This window comes from Thunnus albacares, chromosome 2 (genome assembly GCF_914725855.1).
Source record: "Thunnus albacares chromosome 2, fThuAlb1.1, whole genome shotgun sequence".
Taxonomy (NCBI): Eukaryota; Metazoa; Chordata; class Actinopteri; order Scombriformes; family Scombridae; genus Thunnus; species Thunnus albacares.
In genome coordinates this window covers 8,004,475-8,024,381 of record NC_058107.1, presented here as the reverse complement: position 1 = coordinate 8,024,381, position 19,907 = coordinate 8,004,475, and the positions used below count along the sequence as shown (strand labels likewise).

Below are 19,907 nucleotides of genomic sequence, written 5' to 3'. Positions count from 1 at the left end.
CGCATAGTGCTACCTTTAAGTGCTCTTCAAAAGCTCCGGTTTTCAAATACTCCAATAGTAAATACGACGTCTTCAACAAATCTGCGTTTTTTAGCAATACATTTGTTTTGTTTTGGTTTTTTGCTATATTTTTATTTTAAAACAAATAGTAATAATGTGGCAGGTAACTAAGAAAATAGGCAATCCAATATTTCCGAATCTCCCCTTTGATAAATTAAGTAAGACCGCTTATGCATACTAGTATTTCCGATAGTCATGAACGCACTCTTGCTTCTGCTGCAGTAATATGGTATATTTAATAAATAAATGTTGTACAACTTAATTTCACTTTGTTGTGGGGCAACAATGAGTAATGAGTAGTAGCAGCAGTAACATAAATGAAACACCTAACAAATCTGCTAAAAGATCTCTGCACAGTAGCCACTTGCTACTGTATGTAAAGAATTTGAAAACATTAGTCACTTCTTTGTTTTATTCATTATGTTTAGGTGTACATTAGTATATTTAGCATGTTTACATACTGCATACAATAGTAGTCATGTATGCAGCAACAGGCACAAAGTTGTATATAGTCATTTCACCTATAAATAGTTATTCCTTGTGTATATTTCTGAAGATCTTTGTGTTGTTATTTTGTGTAAGTGCATTGAGAGACACTAAACCAGAGTCAAATTCCTTGTATGTGCAAACATACTTTACCAATAAAGATGATTCTGATTCTGATTCTGAAACCACCTCTGCCTCATGTCTTACAACAAATGTACCTTTAAAAAAAACATGTATCCTTTTTTTCCTCATGAACTGTCTATCTGTGAAGAATTGAATTGAAGAATTAGTGCCCGAAATTACACAAATAGATGGACAGATGTTGTTTGTGCCCTACCTCACAAGTGCTCCTGTCCATATCATGGCCTACCACAATGTCAGGGATGCATTTTCTCCCTCTGGTCCCTGAAAATGACTTTGTGCCATTGTTGTAGAACAAATGGGCATCCATAAAAACATATTCTAAACATCTTGTAATAAAAACCCCAACCTTTTCATCTGACAAAGGGACTATTCTACAAACAATATGTGCGCAGCTATAATAAATTAAATGTGTAATAATTGGTTCACTCTGCAGGTATGAGAGTAGAAGACAGGTAGAAGCCCAAACTATCAAACAATTAATAAGACAAGACAAGCCACTGGTTTCTCTGTGAAAATGTAACAAAGTGTATCTTTGCAGGAATCATATCTAATCCTGGACTGTACATGCCAAGCCTCTTCAATGATCTCCACAATTAACTTAACTGGTGATATTTTCATGGGAATCCAACCATCCTGCAAGATGAACGTCTTTATTTTGTAATAGAATAATCTTTTAATTTGAGCACTCCTGTGAGTCAGGATGACTTACATGACATCCGGTAAGTCACCCAAATGTCTATGTATGTACTATCCCCCTCAAATGATCAAGATTTGTTGATATTGATAACAAATGTGATTTTTGTAAAAAAAAAAAAATTAAGAAGACACAACTAAACATCTATTTTATGACTGTCAGTACACATCAGGATTCTGGGAAAGAAACTGAGGATTATTTTGACACTCAAACCAACCATTCAATTGAGCTGGAAGCCGAGGATGTGATACAATACTATGAAAACAAAACCAGACTATCAGATTATTCATTTTACTGGGAAGATTTCACATCCATAAATCCATAAAAGTGCTCAAGGTCTCACCTGTCGTTTGAACTTTTCATGATTGAATTTAGAGAGTATTTTTAGTCTATCCAACTTATAAACAATATGAAATGTGCACATATAATTAGTATGTTCCAGGATTTTCTTTAAAGAAATCAGATTTTATTGCCTACTTTTTCTGTTAAGTTATTTTTCTTTCTATTTATCTATTATTATCAATTTTACCCTTTGTCCTGTTACCATGTTGACTGTATCAACAAACTGAAAATGAAGTCATGTCCTTTATATTATTTTTATTTCATTATGATGTTATGATGTTATTGTTTCTGTTATTGTATTATCGTGAAAAAAGGTAACGCCTGCACACTTACTCCAAGCCACAAAAGTTTAATGATGACAAAGTTTTGATCCTACTTGGATCTTCATCAGGTCAGAATCTATTAAAAATGGAAACCACACTCATATTTACACATCATGCACACCAATAGGCTGACAAGCTCTATGATGGCAGGTGTGGTTAAACATCCCAGAACAATTAACAATTCAATAAAGCACATAGAAAAAAGCAGTAATACAAAAGTCATACTTCAAAAAACAATACATCAAAAACATCATGAATATCAAACATACGTCTTATATATAAACATTATATCATATTCATCATCCCATATATCAGAATCTACATCACCTATGTTCAAAATATGTTGTATTAAGTTAGAAAAAAGAGAAGAAACCTCAAATTCTTGTACAGAAATTGTGTCTTAACACCCTTCTATAAAAAGTTATTCTATAAATAACACACCTGTTGAATTTAGAAAATCTAACATTTTTTCATTTTTTCAAATATGCATGTCAGGGTCTAGGAATAGAAAAAATATAGAGAGAGAGCCATCATGATACTACCACCATTTTAACTTTAGAGAAAATGTTTGATCTCATACTGTTGATTTAGACCTCTAGGTGTGAGTGTCTGTATTATTATCACACACGTTGTATGTGACTATTTCTATAAATAAAGTGATAGGGGGAAAAATGACATTAATAAAATCCCTGCTCAAATGACACAATAAATAGTCTTATAAACTGGAGGGCACACACACACACACACACACACACACACGCACACACGCGCACACGACTGCAGACACGCATGCGCACAGCTGAAGCAGCAGCTGAAGCTTGTGTCAAAACACAGCAGGCAGCGCCAGCCTCCACTCGACTCCAGCTCCAGCTCTGGTTTTTCGGGAACTATTTGTCGACTCAAAGTGTTTTTTCATTTACGCCCACGTACCATGACCGAACAATCAGCATTACTTCTTCGAAAACAATTGGCAGGTACTATGAATACTACACTTGCAAGCAAATACAATCGATATAAAGGTTACCTAGCCAGCAGCTAACGTTAGCTTTTTTTTAGCTACGCAAAGCTGTGTTTACGCCATCGGAGTAAGCCCAGAAAGCTAATTTAAGCTACATAATGGGCTCCATTATCACTGTAATCCACTATGTAGCTAAGCTGCTTCGATTAGCTGATACCTGGTGAAAATAACGATACATATTGTCTTTAAAAACATTATTTCTGAACCAATACTGAATCGCAGCGCCAACCTTGCTAACGGGCTAGCAAGTTCGACATTAGTTAGCTGGCGGAACAAAGGAATAATCAATCCAGGGACTCATCTGCTCTGATGACTTTAGCTTAGCTAATGAAAGCTGTATAACCCCCAGCCTTTCACAGACAAACATGCTGTTCAGCAAGTAGCAACTTGTTTAAAATTACAAACTCACCACCTAGCTATATAAGATAATACTCAGCGTTACTCAGGCTAAATCTGGCTGATACTAACGCTGGTAGGTTAGCGGCTTTTTGTGGGTTAATGCATCTCTGTGTTGAAGCCCACTGTGATTAAACTTATTACTCTCCTTTTGGCTTATTGTGAGAGCCATCATCATTGTGATTAATGGTGATGGCGGTAGTGCCTCTTCTCTCGTTAATGGCAGACACATGGACGTTGGTAAGAAGAGCAGTTTGGTCAGCTGCTGACTGACAGTCGAGTCCAGTTCAGCACCTGGATGTCTGTCTGTCTCTAGTCGGCTAAAAATAGAAGGAATAAGAACATGGATATACTTTTTGTAGAGTTTTTCGACATGCTTAATCACTAAACTGAGCTTGTTAAACTCAACTAAACTATACTAAATGTTTAATTGAAATGTCAAGATGTTTTTGACTCAGCACCTTGATAATTACGACCCGATTACTGAGGAAATGTCATCTGTAATTTAAATACAACAGTCAAGCAGTAAAACGCCTTCAGTGTTAATTCTACACCACTACAAAAGTCAAATAAGGTCAGATTACAGCATGTTTTAACTGTAATGCTGCCTAACAAAACCAAAGTCATTTTAGATATATCAAAATACAGTATTTATAACAGGGTCAGCATCACATTTAATCTATAGACTTATATCCCAAATTGATACTAATATTTCTCCTGTCTGGACACTGTAGCCAGTGACCTACTTTGATAAAGTTAGACTCACTGTGATGTTAGTTACCACAACCACAGACTGCGGTCGGGATTCAGGGTCTCCTGTGGTGCTGAAATGACAGCAAAAAGCCACACTGCCCTCACCAACTGAAAATTAGAGGCTAATAATAGTATAATATACTATGGCTGATTCAGGATAATGAACTAATTATACAGTATGAACATTTTAGTTTTTCAGTGTGTAGGGTTTTGAAGTTGATTTCATTCACCTCTTCAAGTTTTCAATTCTGTTCAACAGTGATTGTTATTGAATATATATAGTTTCTGGCCAAAACTATATATTCAATGAATAAACTTCGACCACAAGTTAATATCCTACAAAGTGACACCAGGATCACGTCTGAAACATTCAAAACACAGACAAAATTAATATTTCTGTTTTCAAACATATTGACTGATTATGTCCTATACTGAATAAACAAAAATTATATTAGAATGATGCTTTAAGCAAATTTGTCAATGTCAGTGGTGGAAATTGTCTTGAGGTGCACTCACTTTACAGACTTCATGTTACATTAAAAGTTGGTATTACTAATCAGCATCTCATATTTTGGGCAAAAAATGGACCAGAGGGCTCAAATGTTCAAATTAGCACAATGTTTATTTTGACAGCATTAATTACACATGCACTGCAACACGGTCATTCCATACTAATCACTATACTCTTAAGCTTTGCTTTTTAAAAGAAATATTAAGTAGAGGTCAAAATTCTTTACCTCCCTATATGTATTTATCCATACATGGTTCAGAAGTGTCAGTGGTGATTGTATCACCTGCTGAAAGTTTGCTGTGTATTCTGTGCAGAAGTCCAGATATTTTTGGTGTTATGTGTTTACCTACATGTTTGCTGTTATTGCCTATTTAAAATTAAATGAATTAATGAAATCTGATCTGAATTCTGTGTTTAAATCTTTTTATCTCTGTTTTCTCAATGTCACAACAAGCAACTTTGTATGTTGACTTCTACACAATATCCCCAGTATGCTTGACGCAACTACTTGTTTACCAACACACCTGTCACCTTCCTGGCAGATGAATTTGTGAAAATGCTATACTTCATTTTCAGTTTATCATATTTAAAAAAACCTTATGTCTCTTTTTCCAGAGCTCAACAAGAACCCCGTGGAGGGCTTTTCAGCTGGTCTGATAGATGATGATGACATATATAAATGGGAAGTTGTTATCATCGGTCCACAAGATACCCTTTTGTAAGTAAGAATTTATTTGCATAAGAGCTTCCTTGGTTGAGATATTTGGGTTCCAAACCAAAATATATGTGCAGATTCAGATTTATATTAAAATTTGAACTATTATTTTCCATAATATCTCACTTTGTCCTTGCTCTTTTTTTGTTTCCACTGCAGTGAAGGAGGGTTTTTCAAAGCTTACCTTACCTTTCCCTATGATTATCCACTACGGCCTCCAAAGATGAAGTTCATCACTGAAATCTGGCACCCAAATGGTAAACACACATAGAGCAAAGTGTTTGATGTTTACTGACTTCAAATCTTAATTGCCATCCCCTGGTCTGGACGTTTAAATAAATACAAACATAAATGTTATGCTACTGCATCATTTTGATGTTTTTTGTGACTGAGCAGCACTATAATCCAAGCTGTGAGTTTGATAGTAATGAAGACTTTAATTTATACAAGCTACTGTTAAACATGTGTTCCCATCCTTTACAGTTGCAAAGAACGGGGATGTTTGCATCTCAATTCTGCATGAGCCTGGAGAGGATAAGTTTGGTTATGAAAAGCCTGAGGAACGCTGGCTTCCGATTCACACAGTAGAGACAATCATGATTAGTGTTATCTCCATGTTGGCAGACCCCAACAGCGATTCACCAGCTAATGTGGATGCTGCGGTGAGTTATACCACTTATCCCATTCCCCTGACACTGGAAATCCCTTTTTCACTCTTATTATCTTGGCACCTCAAGTAAATTGAGGATGTTTTGTTAAAGGAATCTCATGTTGTTCCCACAGAAAGAGTGGAGGGAGGACCCCAACGGTGAATTCAAGAGGAAGGTGGCCCGCTGTGTAAGAAAAAGTCAAGAGATGGCGTTTGATTAGGAGACAATTGTAAATTCCAGGGTAAGTACTGTATATGGAAATGTTTGCTATGCAACACTCATCATGTGGGAAATCCTCCTTCTGGACACAAAGTAATTACAATGTTCCTTTTTTCCAGTTAAAGGAAATGCCTTCAGAGGGAAAATTTCAGCAAAAGGCTTTTGCACCCCTTGTTTTGCCAGTCAAAGGAATTGGTTGGCTTCAACCACGTTTCTGTGAACGGTTGTCATTTTCCGCAAGATGAGCCAATTTGAGAACCCTACCAGCGAAATTCACCTGTTTCCTACCTGGAATTGTATATTTAATTTTATTTATTTTGAAAAATTAATGATGTAAGATATGTCACTACTGTAAATTAACTTGCTTTTTTATCTGCTGCTGAACAGTTTCTACTTTATACCAGGTTTCTTATGCAATTTAGTGGTCAAGATTGTGTAAAACAAACAAAAGCCCGTTACCATTAGGTCATCACTCGTCCTCCCTACTGCATACTTACCACCAGATTAATGTCGGCCCAACAAATTTCTGTCAATAGATGTGATCATTTTGAACACTGTCATTGAATCACTGTTGCCTTTTGTTGGCTTCACTTCCTCACAGTCTGCTTGTTGTTCAGAGGGACAGGTTAAGAACTTTTTGAGGCACTTATAAAATGTTTTCATACAGTCTTTATTTTTCTCTGAGAAACGGCCTTCTGTTAGAATTTCCCTCCAATACTAGTGTATCTCTGTTAGATATGAAACCATGACTCTCAAACCTGCATGATCCCCTCAAACAGCTCTATTATGTATTGTTGCTAGCTGTGGATGTAAATGGAATGGCTTACTCAGTGTTTTGAGAGTTATCGTTTTATAATATATTGGCTTGCACAAGGCATGGCTAACGTTAACAGGAGGTTTGTGCCAACTTCTCAGGATTAAACTTTAGTAGGATCTCAATTAGCAATCAGTAAAATAGACCTCTAATATTCCCGACCCTTCCTCTAAACATGTGGCCTTGAAGGTCAATAAAGATGTCTATTAATTACCACTGAGTTTAATGTCTTTTTGCAATGTTAATTCTAAATCATGGACAACCAAAAACAGTCTGTGAAAATAGCCTAAGCTGTGATTCTTCCGTTTGTGTACTGGTTAACTGGCGTCTGAGCTTACCTCAATTTGAAAGGCTAACAAATTTGATGAGGATTCTGGTTGAGTTTTTAATCTATTAACATAGGGAATTTTAGGGGCTACATTGTAGAGTTAGGCTAGTCGTTCTTACGTTGTTCATTGTGGCACATTTGGCTTTGGATCAGTGTGTGAGTAAATGATGTGTAAGTCACATTCACTCGTGGGTTTAGACTCTGAGGACTTTGGGTAGATTGTAAAGTAATGCTCTTAAATTCTATCAACATCTTGAGTTCAGACTGATGCATATTTAGTCAACATTTATCACCTTTTCTTAATCACTGAATTTGGGTTGTAATTGTTGATAGAGACTTGAAGTTAACTCACCACATAGTAAATAAATGTTCTCATTGGAAAAGGACACAATCCTGCATCTAGGTTTTTATTTTGAAGAATATACACAGTCGTGTTTGGGTGGAGTCTGGAAACCATTGGCTTTTGTTCACTTCCATTGATGGTGTTGCTGACTATTTAGCCATGATGACATCTATTTTGAATTACAATACTGTTATACATGATTGATCTGTGACTGACATTGAAAAGTAACTAACCAACCTTTGGCGCATGCAATCAGGTTTGAAGGAGTTGGGTATGTTTAAATAGGATACCATTGTTAGTACATTCTGGGTGAATGTGATGTGTACAGTTAGTAGATTTCTGTAGACTTGATCACATAACTGCTGTCAACATTACCTTTTTAAGTCAGAATTTTCTAACCTACCATGACCTCCTCTGACCGGTGTTCACTGTATTTGCACAGATTCGGTGCGTTTTGAAATGTCATTAAGCAATACGCTCTGAAAATGGTGTGTCCAGGTAATCCACCCTAACGCCATTATTTGTTTTGGGTTTTTTCCATTTTGTGTCAATGCAATGTATATTGGACATGATGCTCAATAAAGTGTGTAAACAGAGTGGTTTGTAATTTTGTTTGCGTTTTACATTTTAGATGAGAACACGCTCTGGGTTCAAGTGTATTAGACCTCTGCTGTGTAATTGGAACCCTGGGAATAGTGTCAGGTTTCAGGACTGGCTTATTTCACACTAATAGGCTCTGCTGGTTGCAACAAATACTGAGCAGATAAAGATGCTAGCAACCTCTCTGATATATCTGCAGGAAATACTGCTATTGTAACTAACAATGAGGAAACAGGTTACATTTGAGCACCTGAAAAGAGAGAACTTGTTGAAAACTGGAAGTGGTCACATCTTAATGAGGTAAGACCACAGTGTGAGAGTTAACTTCTTTAATGGATGAATAGAGATGATGGATTTATTTCTTTTCAAACTGAGATTCTTGATTTTTAGGTCTGCAGAAGCTAATAAGAGGTGCAAGGCTGGTGAGTTGTATGTTCCTTTACATGCCAACTAGACTTGAATAAACCTGTTCTTTATTGAAATACAAAATAGATGATTGAATGCAAACTGCATCTGAAACATAATGTAACATTTGCTTTCTCTTTGATGACTCAGATATTGAGTTAAAGTGGAATACCACAGTATGAAAATACTTTATTGGGAGTTAAAGTCCTGCATTCAATATTTAAATCAAGTGAAAGAACTATAAGGAAAATACAGCATACGTTAAGTATCAAAATACTTGTTATGCAGATTGGACACTTTCTGTTACATTATTACATATACATTAACGTAAGCAGCGATTTAATGTAGCTTGTCAAGGTGAAACAAATTTTAACAACTTAATATAGTGTTGGGTAGTTTATATCAAATCATATTGTAAAATACTCTGTAAAGTAACTTGTAACTATCAAATATCTAAGTAAATGATTAAAGAAATGTAGAGAAAAAGTACAATTTCCCTCTGAAATGTGGTGGAATAGAAGTAGAGAGTAGGAGCACAAAATGAAAATACACAAGTAAAGTACATCACAACTGTACTTTAGTACAGCATTTGAGTCAATGAGTTATTTTCCACCACAGGAACATAACGCTTTTTCATTTTTGCTAATACATTGAACAGATGGATCCAGATTTGGTGTAATGGGTTCAATAATGTGTGTGATAATGCACTTACAATTGCATTAACAATTTTTATGCATAAAAAATACCATAAATTATCTCAATTGTCTTAAATAATATACTGTTTTGTTGCATGCTGCCCTTGTCAGGCTTTGAATGTTTACCTAGTCAGCAGGAGAGGGAGATGTACAGAGGAACACACATTAATGTGTCTGCTGGCGGCCAGCACATGAAGACAATACATGTTCCCAAATCTATGATGTCTGCACCTTTCTTACAGGTAACCACATAAGTGTTGGAACATTACTCCAATACTTTCTCTTTTTTCTAGTTTTTAATGTCAAAAGGCTTTAAGAGGATTTAAAACAAGAGATAATCATCACATCTGTCTTATTTCTGCCTCAGCATCCAGCCCTCACAGTTGGACAGAGGCGCTATCTTTGCAGTATAGCAAATGTTTACAGCACAGAGCACATGAGGTGGCAGATGAAGCAGCACTATCTCAATGTGCTGCACACATGCCTTCAATCAGGTGCGTATCTAACAGTAAATGTCTATAGCTTGAGGTTTGACAGCTAATATCCGTCTCATGGTGTGTTTTGTGTCTCACAGGTCAGATTACCACTTGTAGGAGGAGATATGGGGACCATCAGGATAGAGAGAAGTGTATGTGCAGAAGGGATGCAGAAAAAGATTTGGAGGCAAGGACAAAGCTGCAACTGCAGAGGAAAAGCAGCAGCACAGCTAATTCTGATGTCATACTTCCAAAAATAGTCAAGGGATGACAGATATTAACAACCTTTTAGTGAGTGTATCATGGATGTCTTTGTTTCAGTACCTGTTAATTGTCAAATACTACAAATGTCCCCGATCAAGAAATGTGTGACGTGTGAGATCTATATATGTTGCAAATACTGTGTATACAATTATAGAATACAATATGTTACTTCAATGTAAAGTTGTATTAGTTGTCATTTAGTGTACTTCTATTCTTGATCATATCACAAACACAGCGGGTATTAAAGTGCATATTTTGTTGTCCTTGAGTTTTATGAGTCAGAATGTAATTTTGAATGATATGTCTGTATTTTGACGTTATTTAAGTAGACTGGACCTGGGTCAAGTTGAATTTTCAGTAAGGTAGACTGATTTAGACATAGGGGCATGTCAACTCACTGTCATCCTCATGAGTCCGTCACATAGACTGTATATAATATACACTGTGTATAATATACAGTCTATAGTCAGTCATTACTTCTGATTTAAGATGATGGTTAGGAGGGCTGTCCCACAAGTGTGGTGCAGCAGAGCAGAAGGCTTTAAATTTAACTGGAGGAAATTGATGACATGGCATGACAGTGTAGCATTAAGATGTCCTGTATGATATATTATTTACAATAAAAATCCCCATTTTTATTATTGCTTTGCATGCTTGTAAACTATTTCAATAACTACTTCTGTCCAGGAACCACAAGTGGAAAACAGCCTTTTTGATAATTTTGTCGATTAGTAAGCAATGCCGCTGTTACTGCAAATGTAAATACATTAATACCATGATGTAACAATATATGTGCGTATATCTGCGCGCGCTGTTTGCCCACCGTTGAGCTCGTGAGTCTACTTTTGACATCAGCAGATATGGACTGTGTCCTCGAAGGAAATTGTGTAAAAGGTAAAAAAAAACAAAAACAAAAACAAAACTTGACCAGCTAAATATGACCAAGTGCTGCAAAATAATGTATTAAAGTGTGTAATTTAGATACTTCGCAGTTTTAGCAGCTCACATGAAGCTTGTAAAGAGATTAATTAATGATCATGGTCGACGCTAGCTTGGCTAATGTAAGTTAGCTGAACGTAACTTAGCTAGGATACCTACTATTTAGTTAGTGTCACTATAAATAGTTCAAACCACAAATTTATATTACAATAACTATCTAGCTAAGTTATAGTAACACATGTTATGTTGCTAACCTTGCCCTGCCGCTTGTTGAAGCATTTGGAAAGGCCATTCATGCCCTTTCACGGATTGGTGATGAGCTCTGGTTGGATCCCATGGTCAAAGGGGTAAGAGACTGTATTTATCTCATATTCCTGACTTTAACCAGGGGCTTAGTACGAAATTTTAGAGGATTATTATTATTTGGCCCCGCCTGTACTTCTTGTTTAAATAAAATAAATGTGACTTTACATAACAGGTTTTGTTTTCCTGTCCCCACCTTATTTCCTCTCAGACAATGGCAAGAGCAAGGAGCAACATTTTGACTGAATCTCTCTCTTTGTCTTAAAGTTGGCGCTGAGATCAGTGAATTCTGCTCATTCTGCATACGCCTGCTTCCTCTTCTCGCCACTGTTCTTCCAGCACTATAGCCCGGTATCAGGATCACAGCAGGGCGGTGAAACAATTACATGCAAACTGGTCATGAAGGTATATGAGTCTTGTTGGTCATTCATTCTGTACAGAGCTCAAAATTACATCCAGGATAAAGGAGACAGTAATGGAGGTTTAATCAAACCAGAACTGAACTAAGGCACAATAAGTGACAATAATGTTCTCTATGATTTAAGTTTTGAAACCTGTGATGACAAGCTGAACTAAAACATGTCCATTTGTTTTGAAGTCTGTGCTGCCACTTTTCCGGTGTTTGGTGTCCATTGAGCGTAATGTGGAACAATGTCAGATATCAGTCGGCACTCCCAAAGACAGGGTGATGATCCAGTTTTTCTGCAGGCACGGTAGGGAACGTGGGGTTTTCTATCATAAGCTACCTATGGGTAAAGGAAAGATTCAGGATTTCTAGAGAACTGTCATCTTATTTGCTAGTATAGAGTTATTTTTGACAGCTCTGTTGGTCCATTCATGTATCATCTGTTCATTTAATTAATATATTCACTATGGCAAAAGAAAAATTAAAATGTCTATGCACTAAAAAATTAAAACTTTTTTTCTTTAGCCTATCTATTTCCCCATTTCCAATAGTGTCTTCCTGCTGCATTTCCACAATTTGTGCATGCGCAGTGCTTAGTGCTTACTCCTTGTCTTCAACAGGAGTTCTGCGTGCCTGCTGAGTAACCGCTGCTAAAGCAAAAACTGTTGACATGATGTTGTATCTTAGGTGAAGTACTGTTCAAAACGATTACTTTAGCTTATGTCGTTATCAAATGCTGAGCCTAAATTGACCAAATATTTGTGCTTATATGACCATGTGATTGGACTCTTGGGCTGCGTGGTTTCACAGACTCACTCTTAAGGGTGGGGCTGGGGGAGGTGGGCGTTGACATTCTACCATTTTTATAAATTTCATGACGTAGACAACTCCCAAACATTTGATCTTACATCAGCAGTGGCCCCGCCTTTTCAGGGCTGATTTTAAGTAGCAGATGACAGGTTGATCCATTTTAAACCCATGAAATATTTGATGTCAATGTCAATATTAACACCAGCAGTGATGTGTTTCATCACAGTACAGTCATATTATTTAGATAACAGCTCAAAAAACACGTTTATGTCTGCAGTACCTCTTTAATGTATCTATTGTTTATGTCTTAAGGGCCTAACTGGAAGAACAGGACCAATGCGCCCTCTAGTGGGTCACCACTGTGGCTGTTGGGTCTCTGTGTGCTATCAGTCCAATTTTTTTCTGTGACCAGAGACCCGTATCGCGAAGTAAATTCTACTTAGTCTGGCTCTCATTGGGTGAGCTGGCTTCACTGAGCCTAACATTGTCAACTAGCTCAGTCAACTCTGGGTTTTCTATGTGGCTGCGAGTGTGTTTCAAGACTGTTTCTGCAACCAAAGGAAAGAGAGGAAAAGTAGTTAATGACTGATGAGATCTGTTTGACCAAAAGTTGTATTTATAATCATGGGAGCCAATTAACAGTGTGAGCTGTTTTTATTTAGGGTCAGATTAAATTATGGTTACCATAGAAACCTTCAGTGCATCTGTAAACCTGCAACCCAGCTACATGAAGATGCCCATCACCTGCTGGAAAATATTAAACTTTGTTACCACAGAAACGATAAGAACAAACAAGCTTTGTTTAGATGTTTTATACTTTTAGTTGATGGTCTTCAGGTTAGAAAACAAGAAAACTGACAGATATACTTTATGTTATCTGTCAATCAACTAATTTGTAGCTTAGATTTATTTTACAGTGATAAATTGTAGGTCCTGGTGTCAGTGTTCATAATACTCAATTGTGAATTCAAAATAGGTTTTTGACTGTATAGAAAAGCCATGCTAAATCATTTTAGCATTATCATTTTCACTGATATTTGTCAAACAGCTGTAGTCAATTCATGAACAGCAGTTATTTTAAAAAATGTGCATCATTTAGTGCTGGAAGGTATGATGCATGTGTGTTGCCTTTAAGATTTGCTAACCCTCAGAGACAATAGTAATACATGTTATAATGCTGCCAATTGTTTGTGTTTTTTAGGTCATTGTGTAATGAGTTTTCTTGTTGGGAGACCAGTGTTGTTAGTTCTCTGGGTCCAGAGTTTATTCTGATGGAAGTGTTTTGGTTGTATTGAAATGTGTATTAGCAATTGTGAAAAGCTGTAAATGAAAAGATGACACACGGACCATTACATGCATCAACTTAGATGAACTAGAATTGTTAACAGTAAAGTTTATGACAGTTTGTTGAAAATGGCAACAATGTTGACACATGTAATGTCCAATACTAGGTTTCTAAAATTCTCAACCTTTTTCTGTAACATTTATTTTACCAGAATGTCCTCTATTAACCTTATGCTGCAGACATGGTATTGCATATTGTCAGCACTTGGTGGCAGTGTGCTCCAAATGTCTTGTCTCTGCTTTTGTGATAGGCATCACCAAAACCCACAACCTATATTTCCAGGAAAGTGAGGCTCTGCAGGCAGTATTTGCCTCACACCTGTGTCCCAATGTGCTGAAGGCTCCAGCCAGGTTAGTAACCTACACTTCTATACAAAGTCAGCACATAAAACCTGAGGAGCACATTTCTATGATTGAGTTGGACTTTTTTTTTTTTTTTTTTACACAAACAGTGTTGGCTTAGAAGTCCATCTGAGCTCTTTTCCCCTTTACGGCAGAAGTGAATTTATTGTGAAACTAATAAGATGTATGGTAGCTGCCTGCTGGGTGTTCACAATATTTTGTTCTCTCAACTGACTCCAGGAGACAGATGAAACCCCGAAAGATACATCAGTTCAGTTCATTTCAACATAATCAACCCGAATGACAAGGACATAATAATGTTTCAAATCAAAAGGGTCTCAAATGAAGAACACCATCATCCATCAGTAGCACAGCATTAAAATAAAGCTCCCTGCTTGTTTGGTTGATTCTGTGTTGGTTTGCACATGTTTTGCTCTCAACTCCTGCAGGCTTCTTGGTGATATGGTGATGCATTTCCCAGCGTCTCAGGAGGAAATCACTCTGTCCATGACTCCCCTGAGAGTCTGTCTGAGAAATTACTACGAGGGTGGAAATGGTGAGCTAATGTTACACTGTGATTTGGCTCAGACCCTGGACAATGCCGTGATAGATATTATAAACAGTTGAAAAGTCAATGTTGAACCGGAGACTGACAATTGACTGACAATACAACCTGATGGTGTAAAAATCACTCATGTAATTCTTCAACCACATTTGAACAAACATTATGAAATGCAGTGCAAACACTATTTGACTTGGATGTGCTTCTGTCACAGATCACATGAAGACGATGTACACTGAGATGTCCTTGCACCCAGACGAGTTTGACCACTTTCAGTTTGGAGGGGACTCGGACATAACCTTCTGTCTGAAGGAGCTGAGAGTAATGGTTATTTTTGGAGGCTCCCTTTATCCCGTCACATGAGAATATTATGTGTGTGTATTCTTGCGCATATGTGTGTGTGTGAGGGGCTCGCCAGGGTCATTTTATGTCTAAGAGGTCATATTTCTGGTCCTGTAATCTAGATACTGGAGTGTTGGAAAGGCTCTGTACCCAACTCTCTGTATCATTTTCATGTGAACTTTCCCCTCAGTGCTCATTTTATAGCAAAGATAGTGTGACTGAAGTTACTCATATTATACCACTACGTAGAAAAAGTAATTGAAGTTATGAGCTGCAGAAATTATAGGCTACACATTTCAAATGTGTAACTTTCAAGCCAAATAGGAATTTGTTTGTTTAAAAAAATAAGGACTGCTTGCACTCCAGTCAGCCTTAAACTTTTTATATTTTGAGTAACTGCAAAACACTGGATCTTAGAGAACTATAATGTTATTTCCAGAATAGCGTGAGTGGTAATCCAAGTGGTTTGTCACAGTGTCTAAATGAGCACACCCCAACTTAAGTTTCTTTGAAAACAAGCAGCAAAAGGACTTGGTTGGCCATTTGGAAATTTGGATGAACTGTGTTAGTCCAGTTAATGAGCATTAACGCCCACAACTCTTGTCCCTCATGTCTTTGAATGTCTCTTTGACACCCCGCTGTGAGGCTCCTCATTAGCCAGCCTAGTCTTCTTGTTCCTGTTGGTTCCTTCAGAAGTGGAAATCGGGTTTGGATGGATTAGAAACCTGGCTTTAAGTTTTAGTCGGCCTCAATTTACTTGAGCATTGTTATTTTCTTTAGCCAGATCATTGCAAACATGCTATAACTTTACCCTTAAAATGAAAGGGTTAATAGTCATGATATGGATGCACACAAGCATATCTCGATTGTTGCTACTGCTGTTCTTTTTTCCCAGGGTTTACTGTCCTTTGCAGAATCACATTCCCTGCCAGTATCGGTCCACTTTGGTGCTCCGGGAAAGTAAGTGTCTTTACCATCACGATTAGCTCAAGAGACCTTCATATCTCAAGTTACAGAGACCAACGTCAGTCTTCATGCTGAGACTGTAATTAACACCAGCCAGCCTCAAAACTCAGTAAAATATTTTGTCTTTGGCTAGTGAGTCTGTTTATATTACCAATCATTTTAGTGACCAGGTCATGTGAGATTTTCTATTGGCTGCTAAAACGGTGAAAGATACTGGTGAATTGAAAAAGCAGACATATTCAAGTCATTAGATTTCTGTCAATGTTATTTGTAGGCCTGTGTGCTTCTCTGTGGAGGACATGGTGCTGGAGGCCATGGTGGTGCTGGCTACTCTGATTGACTCTGAAAGCAGGGGCCCCTCTCAGCCTACAGAGACCCTGGCCCAGACTTCCCCCAGGTAAAAAAACACTACGCTGGCTACAATCCCTCTGCTTTTCGATCCAACTCTGCCTGCAGCATTTGAGATGTGTTCAACCCTCAGCACGGTTGCACAGATAAGGATGAGATTTATTTTGACCAGGCAGCATTCTTGTCACAACTGAAGTCTTTGCAGGCCCAGTTTCTCAGATCCACAGTGACGATGTATTAGCGGGTATAATTGAATCTTCCCACAGGGCTCTACCTGAGCTTCTCTCCTGGCACTCAGTCAATGCAGTTTGCCCTCATTGGCTGTTTTTAGCTTCCTAAGAGGGCATAGTGTTGCAGCAGCCAATCTTGTGTCTGTAACAGAGATAAATAGGGCAAGCCCAGGACATGTTGGGTTACGTTAGAAGCTTGTCAGTGTGACAGAAAGTAATCCCCTCATCTCTACTATGCTAGCCTGCTTGGCCGTTCTGCCAGTGTCACTTGTCCTGCTCTAACTGTCTCACTGTGTTGTACTGTGCTTTGGGCTCTGGGTGGATCCTGTCACACCAGTCCCAGCTGGACTGTTGAACATCTGGGTCATTTGTGGCTTGGTTTACTTGTGCGCACTGCAGGGAGTCTGCAGCGACATTACTGACCTGATGAGCAGGCAATTTTTCAGTGCTCCTGTCCCGACTGCTTAGGAATTCACCTACAACATGCACTCCTTCACCTTTTATTCTGTTTTGAAACCAATCATTTAGGCTTTTTCTGCTCATATGCAGAGTATTTTTTGTTATTTGTGGCATGCTTGTTAAACAAAACTTGTTTGTTTGCTGCTTTGGGGCTTTTTGTACAGAGCCTGAGGTCGTCTGAAGACAGTTTAGAAGCAGCTCTTTACATCTTCCTCTTGTGGGTTTCCTCTTTATACTTCTGGTCTGGTTGTTTCTCTGAGGGTTATGACATATAGTGTGGGTTGTTTTGTTGTTTGCTAATACCATGCTTAAGGTCACATTCAGTATCAGATGATATAGAGCTACACACCGTGCACATGAATGTCTTTGTAAAGGTGAATAAACACGATGTTCTTGATATTTCCATGAAATCTAAATGTACCAGGACAAACTCCTTAAAGCAACACTAAAGTTGATACAGTGTTTCTTTTAACCCAGTGTCATGGTTCATTTGTATATTTGGTTGTTTCAGTGTCAGAATAAATATTTTTTGTCTTTTATTATATGCTGCTTTCACTCCACCTCATGCTCAAACTACAAGTGTTATTTTAATATTAACATCATTGTAGGGCTGGTGGGAACAAAAACAAAATGTAGTACTGAAGGCAACAAGTGAGAAAACAGGATCAAAAATGTATTTAAATCTTCCCCAGAAACAGTTTTTTTCCCAGCAGAGTTTCCAAAAAGTTGCCCTGTATTTCAAACTTACTGTTTTTAGCAGTGTGTGAGACTTCTACTCTGGCCTTTGTGCACCTCTCGTCTTTTCTCTGCCCCTTGTTTTTCCATTTCATGGCTGCTACCTTCTTTGTCGGTATAACAAACACCTCTCCACACAGGGCACAGCACCAAACCACATCCTCAGGTGTCAAATTTCACATAGATGTACTGTGATTTCACTGTGTTGTCCACATAGTAACAAAACGAATCTCTTGCTGATATAGAACATAACACAATGCAGCTTGTGCATACAGGTGTTGTTTGTGTTCCCAGGTGTCTTGCACTACGTGTGGGGTCATGTGAGACAGACACCGATAAGCCCCAGGATATTCCTGTTGTGATGGAGCTGATCGCATCCAGCCAGGGCAGCCCTATATTCAACCCAGCCACTCTGATGCAGCCTCTGCCTCAGACTGATGACCCACACAGACTCTGTGTACCTGATGAGGCCTGTGCCAGTGCCACCACAACTCCTGCTTCCTCCACGGTAACAAGAGCTCCCTGTTGCTTTGTAATCTTCACTGGGAACTCCATATGGCCTCTGTTTGTTCCACCGAGGCTAACATGCTTTAGTTTTGACAGGCTGGGTGGCATTGTGAAGTGCCAAAGTGCTTGAAGAGTTTTACTTTGACCTCTACTGGAAATATGCCCAGACTGCCATAATGCTTCGCTGTATGAGGTGTGACTAAAGACAACAAGCAAGGTGACACTGGATGTGAGAGATAGGAAGTCCATGTTCTATGTCAACATAATGAATCCTACCATTTTGCTGAGATCACAGTCACTGCCTTTTTTCTAGAGCTTGATTTGTTCCCAATCTTATTTTTAACTTACTGTAATGTACTGTATTGCTTCTCCATACTGAATGTTTTAGTACAGGAAGAGGTTAATATACTGTCATCAAACAGGTTTTTAGTGACCTGCTGGGTTTATGTACCACTTAACAATGGTCCAGATACAATCTCAGCGCTCAAATGTTTTTATTGCACTGAGGATTAAAGGCTGAGGATAAAAAGGCAACTCGTTCTTAAGAAAACTACAATATTGTTTGTATGTTTGTTTTTCCCTGTAGATCTGCTCCCTCCTGTTCAGGGCCTTGTCCTCAGAGCAGGACGATGATGGTTGTGCTGCCAGACTGCCTGTCCTGGCATGTTACAGCGACACGGAGGAGGATATGGAGGACGACTGTACAAGAAGCCCTTCACTCTGAGGACAGAGCTGTTAACCACTGCCCAACTCTCATCTTGACTTTTTTGAATTCATCTGAAAGTAGGCCACAACATTATAAACTGTAGTCTGGATGGTTAAATTAATTAATATTTAATATGTTTTACATTTCAAGTCATTTTTAAGCATGTTGTTTATAGCTAAAATGTTGCTTTGCTTGTTTAAACTGTTTACAACGTGTCACGTTTCTCCAATGTTCACTTGGAAATACAAGAGAATGTATTTATTTATCAAAGATTATATCAATCAATTTGTTTTGCTGTGTCAGTGGGTGGAGTGCATTAGTCATAGCATGCGGGTAGAAAATTACTATTTGGTCTTGTCAATGAAAACATGACTTCGGCTTGAAGATGCCACACCTGTCTGTTGACGGTAACTCGTGACGTCTGAGGAATGTGGGAGTAGTGCACACACAAATAGTACATGGTGTTCTTAAGTATTATCTTTAGCTGGTCTGCACAACATCCTGAATTCAGTGAGGTCGGTGCATAGCTGATGGTGATAATGTCTTCATGGGAAGATTCAGACCCAGTGGCACCCAGCCTACACCTGTGAGGAAAATGCCTCTGAAGCATATTGTTCAATATTCAAATGTGTCAGATGATGTTCAAATCTAATACCAACTGCAGGGTTATGC

General features: G+C 38.1%; 2 protein-coding genes across 4 annotated transcripts; both read left to right on the top strand.

The window, feature by feature from the left end:
• Window positions 1–2,863: 2,863 nt before the first annotated feature.
• Window positions 2,864–8,392, top strand: LOC122990902 (ubiquitin-conjugating enzyme E2 G1-like). The gene is made up of 6 exons (XM_044364474.1): window positions 2,864–3,023; window positions 5,343–5,445; window positions 5,602–5,699; window positions 5,926–6,104; window positions 6,226–6,333; window positions 6,431–8,392. Exons 1-5 carry the CDS (start codon window positions 2,981–2,983, stop codon window positions 6,310–6,312), a joined length of 510 nt encoding a protein of 169 aa, XP_044220409.1. The 5' UTR covers window positions 2,864–2,980; the 3' UTR covers window positions 6,313–6,333; window positions 6,431–8,392.
• A 2,560-nt stretch (window positions 8,393–10,952) lies between these two features.
• Window positions 10,953–19,525, top strand: rad9b (RAD9 checkpoint clamp component B). 3 transcript variants are annotated; one of them, XM_044364355.1, is made up of 11 exons: window positions 10,953–11,130; window positions 11,452–11,522; window positions 11,746–11,883; window positions 12,077–12,191; window positions 14,290–14,389; window positions 14,830–14,936; window positions 15,157–15,269; window positions 16,180–16,244; window positions 16,525–16,647; window positions 18,317–18,530; window positions 19,116–19,525. In XM_044364355.1, exons 1-11 carry the CDS (start codon window positions 11,097–11,099, stop codon window positions 19,251–19,253), a joined length of 1,218 nt encoding a protein of 405 aa, XP_044220290.1. In that variant the 5' UTR covers window positions 10,953–11,096; the 3' UTR covers window positions 19,254–19,525. The 3 variants fall into 3 exon arrangements, with proteins under 3 accessions (XP_044220290.1, XP_044220308.1, XP_044220298.1); XM_044364363.1 differs by having other exon boundaries at window positions 10,957–11,130; window positions 15,157–15,263; XM_044364373.1 differs by lacking the exon at window positions 11,452–11,522 and having other exon boundaries at window positions 10,956–11,130.
• The last annotated feature ends 382 nt before the right edge of the window (window positions 19,526–19,907 follow it).